Source organism: Montipora foliosa, chromosome 9 (genome assembly GCF_036669935.1).
Source record: "Montipora foliosa isolate CH-2021 chromosome 9, ASM3666993v2, whole genome shotgun sequence".
In the NCBI taxonomy this organism is placed as follows: domain Eukaryota; kingdom Metazoa; phylum Cnidaria; class Anthozoa; order Scleractinia; family Acroporidae; genus Montipora; species Montipora foliosa.
The window spans coordinates 48,537,892-48,547,599 of NC_090877.1; the positions used below are offsets into that span (position 1 = coordinate 48,537,892).

General features: G+C 39.2%; 1 protein-coding gene across 1 annotated transcript; it reads right to left on the reverse strand.

Annotated features, from left to right (window-relative positions):
• Window positions 1–1,141: 1,141 nt before the first annotated feature.
• Window positions 1,142–6,843, reverse strand: LOC137970141 (uncharacterized). Its single transcript, XM_068816639.1, has 3 exons — window positions 6,380–6,843; window positions 5,472–5,701; window positions 1,142–3,055 (listed from the first exon to the last, which is right to left on the reverse strand). Exons 1-3 carry the CDS (start codon window positions 6,756–6,758, stop codon window positions 2,591–2,593), a joined length of 1,074 nt encoding a protein of 357 aa, XP_068672740.1. The 5' UTR covers window positions 6,759–6,843; the 3' UTR covers window positions 1,142–2,590.
• Between the last annotated feature and the right edge of the window lie 2,865 nt (window positions 6,844–9,708).

The following is a 9,708-nucleotide window of genomic DNA, read 5'->3' on the forward strand; positions in this document are numbered from 1 at the left end:
CAGGACCTCCGGCTTATCGTCCCTATCCGAGAGTTACCTGCTTGCTTCTCTGTGTTGGCTTACTGAGATTTGTATGGGAAATGCATTTAAAAGTATTGAGCAAATAGTCACATGAATGCAGGATGGATGCCCCCCTCATCTGCCAGGATACAAACTGTAGTTTAAAAAGTTGCTCCTGGATTTGATCTGCTTTGACTGATTAAGGAGACAGCCATATAATAAAGCAAGTTAATGAAACGGCAGTGGTCAACAATTCATTGGAACTTTGACACGGCTTAACTCTGAATAAGCGGTATTAAAGTGTAAACTAAACTAGGTTACTAATGACCACATAACAGCGTACAGGTTCAACACTTCCTTGAAATAAATATTGGAAACAACCCAATGATAAATTCTTGGTACTGCTTTGTGAAAAATGTTTACGAATCCCAATGACTTGAATTAAAGCACAAATTGTGCTTTATAATTAACTTTATGAATCACCGAACAAAAAGTGTTTCACAGCAACTCTAGGCAGACATTTTCAGCCTCAAATAATGGCTTTTCTTCAGAAATATTGATAAGCAGGTTAGAAATTCAAATTAAAGAAATTCTGCTAAAATAATGTAACAATGTACCGTAAGTTCTAAACAGCTAGTACATGCCGTGATTTTAATTGGGCTTAAATGAACACGGAAACCCAATAAGAAATTAACAAATGATTTCTTGTTTCAGTATAATGCACACAAGGTGTTGAACTTAATTACTGTAATCCTAGTTTTGTGATTGCTATACACCTGACCAAACATTAATTTTGCATTAGCATTTAGTTATGCCACACAGCAAGGATTCTTTGTCATACAGCTGAAGCTGACCAGCAATGTTACAGACTGTGTATATCTACCCTTGTAAGACAGACCCATTTACCAGATGAACCAGCTAAGCTTGTGGCAGTTAACTTTGTTAATTGTCATTTAACCAAAATATCGTAATAATTATTATTGTCAGCTGTCATCTGAATCTGCAATAGGCAATGCCCACGATGATGTCATTTGAAAACAGATACCAAACTTCATTTTGCTTTCCCATTTAGATTTGTACATGTAAGTGAGGTTTTTATGACAAAAGCATTGATTAGCAAATAAAATGCAAGACCTGAACATTCTGTTAAATGTACATGTATTGACCATAAAGTACATGTATACACCTCTTAAAACTAAATGAGTTCCAGGTCCACACCGTAATTTACAGACCAAGTTTTTTCTGTTGATTTATGGCCCAAGCGCAAAGCACAAGGGCCGTACATAAATCAACGGGAAAAAACGACGATCTGTAACTTTCAGTACTGACCGAGAAAATGACATTAGTAAGATACTTATTATATCTCTGAGGTACATGTAATCAGGCATGCAGGAACGGAAATTAGTTGAAGTCAAGCAAAAGGTTCAACTGCCACAAAGATTGCTGCATCAAAATCCAAAAAACGAATATGTCTTCTTGGCTTTTTAAAAAAGTTGTTTGCAAGATTCAAACAGTTTTACAAGATTATGTAACATAAAAAACACGAAAAACTTGCTAGAGAATGTTTTATCAAAAAAAGAGGGTCCAGGGCTGGCGTAGTGGTAAAGAGCACTCACTTCCCACCAGTGTGGACCGGGTTCAATTCCCAGACTCTGCATCATAATTATATGGGTTGAGTTTGTTGGTTCTCTACTCTGCTCCAAGAAGTTTTTCTCAGGGTACTTTGGTTTTTCCCTCTCCTCAAAAAACAATATTTCTTTTGATTTGCGTTGATTTGTTGATTTCAGTTTACAGTGTCTCGAATAATAAGTGCTCCAGCACTAGAAGACTCTAGACATTTAAATAAAGTTTGTTTCCTTTTTGTTTTATCAAATTTCAAACTTAGCAGGCCGGACAGCCGGCCGTACTGTTGAATACAGCCTGCTAATTTAGCCAATCACAGCACACATATTAATCTGAGAGATATAATAATGTAGTTCAATGTCTTGTTTCTGCAAAGAGTCTGTTACTGCTATACAGCTCAACAAACCAGTTCATTAATTTATACCTCTTACTACAAGTACATTGTACTGTAACTGGGTTTGAGGTCTGTACTGTTAGTTACAGAAAAAAAATTTGTCTCACTGATTTATGGCCGAAGGACAGAAAAAAATGAGGATCTGTAACTGCCGGGTACAGTACTGCCTTGATTTTCACTCAAACCCTTATAAAAGACCAGAGTGACCGCTGCTTATTTTGACTAGCCCAGGCATCTCCTTCTAACCTTATGAAATCCCTGCAGCACAGACCGAGAAAACAACATTTTAAAATAATAATCATTCTCTGAGGTAATCAGGCACACTGGAAAAGGAAACTAGTTGAAGTCAAGTTGGCTTTTTGAAATAGTTCCTTGTAAAATTCAATCAGATTCACAAGTTTATTTAACACAAATAACATGAAAAACTTGCTACAACATGTGGCATCAAAATTTCAAATTTAGTGGACCGGAGAGCAGGTCATACTGTAGAATACAGCCCACTATTATCCAATCATAGTGTGCATACCACCTGAGAGATAAAATATATATTTTTAATTTTAGTATTATCATGGTTCACAACTCCTCAATGATTAATTCACCAGTGAGTTCATCATGTGTAACAGGAATATTTGATCTTCCAAATTCCTTAATGAGCAACCTCTCACATTGACTTTTTGTCACAGGAGCTGGTTCTGTCAAGGTTACCTCTACGGTGGTCATGCGCTGGTTGAAGAAGGAGTTATTTGAGTAGTCTGTTGAAGTGAGGTTTTCTAACAGCTTTCGAACTCCAGCCAAGTTTTTTTGTCCAGCAATTTTCTTTGCATTGGCTGTGGCTGGTTCCAAAGGATTATTGTTACATTGCAGCTGCTGACATTTCACATTTCGCAGACTTAAGTGCCTTTCAAGTTTTGTTGCCAAGTCACTCACAGTTATCTTCTCCTCACTAGGACAGTTTTCCAGTTCCATTGTCATGAAATCTTCTATGTACCCCATAAGATTCTCTTGAGAAACTTCTTCAAGTGTTCCATTAATAATAACCTTATGGGGAAATTAATAGATGTAGATAAACATAAATTTAACTGCTGCTTTCCACTTACATTTGTCTAGAACATGTACAGTAGAATAGAACAATGATAATTTTATCGAATGTCAGCACTTTTACAACAAAATGAGCCGGTTTCTTACTAAGCAGTCAAGTTAGTGGCCTTTTCCATCAAGTTTAAAGTGCCCCTAACCCTTCAACTTATTTTTTTGGGGTAGATTTTGACATCTTTCAAGAACTTATTTTCGAAAAAATTTTCAAAAATATTGAATCTGGTCTCTTTTTTCGAGCGCTGAAAGTGGAGGTGGTCTTGACTATTTTTTCCCCTATCATTCTCATTAGTCCCCCACTCGGCCAAAGTATCGAGCGTGACGTAAGAAAAGGACATCGAGCAAGCTTGAGTTGTTGGGATGTGTGAAGATTAGCGGAGAACACAGAGAAAATGGTTGAAAAGTGCGTGGTTTATGGATGCAGCAACTCTAACAATAAACAGAAAGGAATCGGCATGCATAAGATTCCTTCTGATAGAGATCCGAGGGCTGAAGTCTGCTGGTTTTGTCTGCTAGCCGCTTCTTAAGAACTTCTTCTTGCTTGTTTTTTTCTTCTTGTTGTTGTCTATAATTTTTGAGCCATTCTTCATCAGTAAGAGGCTCATCCATATAGGCTTGCAATTCGCTGTCTGATTCTTTGTTGGCAGTCAACTTTCCCATATAAGTTCTTGGTTTTCTCGTTGCTCCGTCTCTGTTTCTTGAAAATCAAGGCATTCCGAATCGTCCGAAAGATACTATTCCGTATTTGATTTGGAAAACTCTTTGGAAGACGACATATTCTCAGACCAATTGTAAGTTTTCACAAATAATCTTCGAACTCGCTCTCTTATGTTATGGAATGGTGTCCTTTTCTTACGTCACAGCTAAAAAAAAGTGTTAGATATCAGATGCTTCTCATTGGCTTGTTCCTAACGAGCCCACGAGAGAATAATTTGTCCAGCGGGGCTTATAGCACGCAGAAAATTACAAATTTCACTAACTTCAAGCGCTCGTAAAAAAATAAGGATTCAATATTTGTGAAAATTTTTTTCGAAAATGAGTTCTTGAAAGATGTCAAAATCTACCCCCAAAAACTAAGTTGAAGGGTTAGGGGCACTTTAAGCCATTAGTTTCTCCACTTCACAAAAAGGGAAAAGCAAGGTGCCAAAAATTAAATTACAACCAAGAAAACAAGATTAGCAAAATAATTATTACACTGCATAGCCCAGTCAAAATGTGCTGGCAGGCGGCAATTTTGCCGCCTACAATGAAATTACTGCTGCCTACTAAAGTTCATGGTGAATAATTATTTGTCGATTCCATTAGGACTTAGTTTGCATAAATTTGACTACTTTGGTTTAACTTGCCATTATAGACTGCAAATGGTTGCATTATTTTATATCAAACAACTACATGTTTGCACTTTCTGAATAAAGATACTAGTGGAAAATAACAGACATTTGAGGAAAAAAGCTCTTGAGTAGTGTTATCTTAAGCTGAAAAAGAGGGACTGAGTTTACCCCTAAAATGCACCAGATACAACCATGTGAAGCCAAAGGCAAGTGCCAGATGACTACTACTCAAGCCATCTTGCCTACTACTCAAAACCATTTTGACTGGGCTGACTGCAATAATATTGATTCAAGCAGAAAAGAAACCTTGAAACTAAGTGAGGTGTCATGCAGATAACATGTACTTTGTAACCTGAAATGCCCATTATTGTTCATAAGTACAGTGGAGTAGCAGAGATGATATAATGATCCTGATAACAATGATGATCACGTCCATTCCAGTGTCAAGTTGTACCACTAGTATGGCTTCAGTTGGTGAAACAATTATTAATATTGGTTCTTATAAAATTATTAGTAATGATACAGGTGTACATGTACATTGAATTACGTGTATCTCCCCTTGTGCAAACAAGCTCTGATCAGACGATGCCAACATCATCAAAAGTATGGTAGCTTCAATCACATTTTTCATTCATCTGGCTGACACCTTGATCACCGGCCAACAGGTGACCAACTAACAGTCCACAGTTCGCTGACAAATGGTCAACAGTTGTCAGCCAACAAGTGGCCAACAGTCGGCCTTCATCAAGTGGATTATAGTTTTCTCCTCTCAATTCACATTTGGGTTTAACTAGGTAAAAGATAAAATAAGTCTACAGGTTTACTTGTTTCTAAGCCAGGGTTACTTAAATATTTGTCAACCGCCTTATTGGTAAACTGTTGGTGAGCTGTTAGTTTTCTTTTGCTGATCTGTTGGTTTCACAGTTTGCAGACAGTAAGGATGACAGACTTCTTGGGAAGCTGTTCTTCAATTTTACTACACAATCCCATGGTGTGAGGCAAGTATCTGAAACAAAAAAGTTAACTCTCACCTTTGACAAAGCTTGCGCTTGTGAGAGTGGAACATACTGACCCCCTGTCATGAAAGCCATGCCCATAAAGAAATCTTTATGTCGTAAGATGGCAGGCTCACATCCAACAGAGTACAGAACTATTCCTTTTTCAACCATTGTTCTGCATGCCTTCATAGGGTCATTTCCTGTAGGACAGCCATCAGGGAATCCATCCATATCACGCCCAAGTCCATGTGGAGGGGCATCCGCTAAACAGAAGCAAAGAATGACAGTTAATAACTTAAAGGCCTGACAACCTCCGGCACATTTACAGCTTCTAAGCAGGTTCTCCATTTCGGGGATTGTAAGTCACAGGGAAGCAGAGACGTCATGAGCCAACAGTATATAAAATGAGTCAGCTTGTACTTGAAAACCTAGCCCCTATAGAGAAGATATCGTTGATGTCATCTATCGTCGTTCATGTGCCAAGCAGAGCCTCATTGGCTGTCGAAAGAAAGGGTCTTTTGTTCCTGTGGTTGGCACATTTGAATAGCAAAAGCAATGTTTGTAAACAGATATCTTCCCTATTGTATCCTTGTCGCGGCATCCTTTGGAGAACGAGGTGCTGCTATTCATATGCAACTTTCTAGAATCAGTGGACAAATTTGGAGCGATTCTCTTTCTTTTGTATTGTGAGTTAATCTGTTAATAGTGGACAACATGCATGTGCTTAATTTGCGCCTTATTACACAGGAAAAAATAACAGATTCCCATTTTTGGATATTTTAGGGTATTTTGAAGAATACCAACAAAAATCCCAAATTTGGAAGAGTGAGACAAGTCCCAGTCAGGGAACTTGGTTGGGAATTCCCTGGTTGGGACTTGTCTCACTTTGCCAAATTTGGGATTTTTTTGTTATTTTTTCCTGTGTTAATTAGCAACCTTACCTATCAGAACACACATTTTTGTGGAGTCTTCACGAAAGCTGAGTTTCGTTGCTTCATGCAAAGCACAGGCAACTGATTCAGGTCCGTCGCCCCCTCCACTCGCTCTCATACCGTCCACCCAAGTCTTCATATCAGATAAAGATAATGTAAAGTCGTGAACTCGAGTGATGAACGTTCTGTCTTGCGGCGGATGATCCTTGTATTCTACTAAAGCAAGCTTCACACTGAACGCTGTTCTTGACACGGTTTCCGCTATAGTTCGGATATGCTTTTGAGCTTGTTTGATATAAGGACCCATGGATCCCGTGCAGTCGACTATAAAGACTAAGTCAACTTTTTGTCGGTCGTGGCGAGCTGCCCAAGGATCGTTAAAAGACATCTTGTTGGTGAAAAGATACAACTTTTCACTCGTACAAGAAATTTTTAGTCAAAGAAGGAAGTTAGTTTTCCCACAATGCATTAGTATGACAGCAGCCAAGTAAGTGGTTATGACTTCATGGACTCGTCCGATGGCTCGTGCGTCCTATTCTAAGCGTGCGCATTGGTTCTGAGAAGAGCGGACTCTGCGGACGAGATCGTTCTGGCCGCCAACAAATTATTCCCTTGTCTTTGTGTTAATTTGCCTAACTAGCCTCGTTTTACAGCCCAAATTCTTTCAATTTTACGCGTGTGAACGAGGCTAGTCAAGCTAATTAACACACAGACAAAAGAATAATTTGTTGCTATGTATTTTGGCTGTAGTTTCTTGCATGCATGCATGTACGCATGTTACCTTTAACAGGGCGCGTGCGCACACTTTGTAATCTGCGACTTGATTGTTTACCATATGTGAGATAAAATGACTTTTCCCTTGTATATGTAAGCCATCGCATTCTTACAGGGTGTTTTGCAGCTGTGAGTAGACGTGGGATTTGTCACATATGGTTTAGGGGCCGACATATCTCTCCCTCAATGCCGTACCGGGAGGCAAGGTCGATAGCAGAAAGCAGCGAAGGGCCAACTGCGTCCAAAAGCGATCGCACGGGCCGAAATCCCGGGATGACTCGTTTGGTACGACGCTCCAGCGCCGATGTCTGGAGGTACTGCGTTTTTCTCTCATGTTCAAACATCCCGTCAGCGCATGCATAAATGTTCGTGGTCTCCGGTATATAACGGCTTAATTACTGACATTGAAGAAATGAACGAAAGGATAATGAAACAGAAGCTCATGTCCTTGAAGCGTTTAACCCTCGTTGATAGCTAGGGCTTTTTGAGTTTGAAAATTTTGGATGTAACGTAGTTCGGGCATTTTGTCACGCGTGCAGCCTCGATCTTATTTTTGTCCAAATTTAAATCAATCACATATTGAACTCCTGAAATCAAGTGAAGCTTGCGAGATCATAGCTTCACTTGATGACGTTGAAAAGCTCCCCCACACTATTAATACATCAACAGTTTTCCCAAAACCCTTAACGCTCAAATCTAAATCATTAAAATTAATCTGTTCCTCTCCTATACTTTGTAAATGTACAGTAACCAAACACGAGGGCCGATCTCTTCCAGAAGTGCTTTGACAAGTACAAAGCTTCAGTAAATCAGACTCTTCCCGAATCCTGTAGGAAGAACAGGCAATACATCCCTGCCTGGCAGCAAAAGCGTAATCGCTTCCTTCTGTTCCTTTTTTTGGGACTAATCCAAGTCGCCTAGACTACCTTTCGAAAACTTGAGACTCTTGAGATTCTTTCTCTAGATAAGCCATGTTGTTTTTGAAACTTGAGAGCTTTGTCTGTATTTTTATTGACAGATGCAGTGTGTTATGGACCAATCAGGTATTGCCGTGGTTGGTGCAAGGGGACCCGCTGAACACTAGTCGAAGTAGCTAGTCGCAGTAAAGATCGGACAGTTTCCCTATTTTTCCCGCCGAAACCTCTCCACTCCCCCCCACCCACTTGGTAGTTATGTCACTCTCCCCAGTTCATGCTCGCTGTTTAAAAACAAAAATGGCGGCAGTTTGTGCTCGATCCCGACGATCAAACGGGAAAATAGGAAGACCTTAGAACCAGGTTGCTGACCAGCGGTTTTCGTTAAAACAATGGTTTGCTGGGGGTGCTCAGTCTCGCGGGCTCAGGAAACCTGGCTGTGATCACTGTTATTTAAGGTTTTTCGGGAAAATGGGGGATTGTGAACACTCTAAGTAAAACCAAGAAAATAAGTTACTCTACTTAATATAACCCTCCAAGGTGGTTCCAGGAGTTGTCTATCGTTACAATGTATCATTAGCTGTGAACACAAGATGGTTGAATTTGTTTTGGGCAGAAAAGCAGTCGTTGCTCCTTAATCTTAGTTAAATTCATTAACAAAAAAAAAATTACCTCGACTGAACCCTAATTGTGTGATGGTAGGTCTTGAAAACCATCAAATCACGAACATCCCGTCAAATAGTACAATTGCTCGATTTAAAGAGTAAGCGATGTAATAAATTTCTTACTTGTCTTTTTTACTAGTAGTCCCGTACAGTAAGTTGCAGCTCCCGGTTTTTAGCAGTTCAAATTATGTAACGAAAGTTACAGCGAACTTCACAGCGGGAGTGCCGCAATCTCGCGTGTTTTCTGTCTGTGAGGAATTTCTAAAAGCAAACAACTGAGCCTTCATAATTCTACGAATATTCGTAAAGAAGAAAACAACACAGTAAGAATTACACCGAGACAAAAACAGCCTGAATACTGAAACTCATCGGTCGTAGGAATCGCGATAACGACACCTCTCAGAGGCATATTCTTGGTTTTAGGGAGGCAAGACTGTTGATCAGGGTTTTTTTTTTTGGCGAAACTCGCGTAGTTCAGCCTAGCCGGTTATAGCCAAAAACAATTATAATAAGTAAATCTTTGACACTCAGTCACAGTTGGAACTAATGTCTATCATATCGCAACACCAAGATTTGAGTTTTAAAAGGGACAAGGTGCCTGCCCAGATTCAATCTTCAAAGACACCTACTTTAATTTTTTTTCGTCACATTTTGCACAGCGCTAAGAAAAAATTCATTTCAATAAAAGCTTTTAAAACGGAAAACAAAGCTGTTCTTCACAACTCAGTCCGCCTGTAGGTGCCGAAGTATCTTAAATAAGTCCTTCAGGATGACAATAGTTGAACTTATACATAATTAAAACGAGTGAAATTCCATGCAGAGAACAGTTTCACATAAGCGAGTAGAAACCTACCTGCATAAGCCGATGACAAAAGGTTCTTGTTTAGAAACTGCAAAATAAAAACTTTTTTGTGTATACTAACCAGTAACATTGCAAGAGTTTTCTTTTTGACAGTAAAATTTTTCTATAAATTTGGTTAAAGGA

What these genes read in the sequence shown, in the direction of transcription:
- LOC137970141 (XM_068816639.1), bottom strand. Translation starts at nt 6,758, where the DNA reads ATGTCTTTTAACGATCCTTGGGCAGCTCGCCACGACCGACAAAAAGTT. An exon ending in AAAAATGTGTGTTCTGATAG is followed by an intron (nt 5,702 to 6,379) that starts GTAAGGTTGCTA and finishes GCTTCTGTTTAG; the next exon opens with CGGATGCCCCTCCACATGGA. An exon ending in AAGCGCAAGCTTTGTCAAAG is followed by an intron (nt 3,056 to 5,471) that starts GTGAGAGTTAAC and finishes TTTCCCCATAAG; the next exon opens with GTTATTATTAATGGAACACT.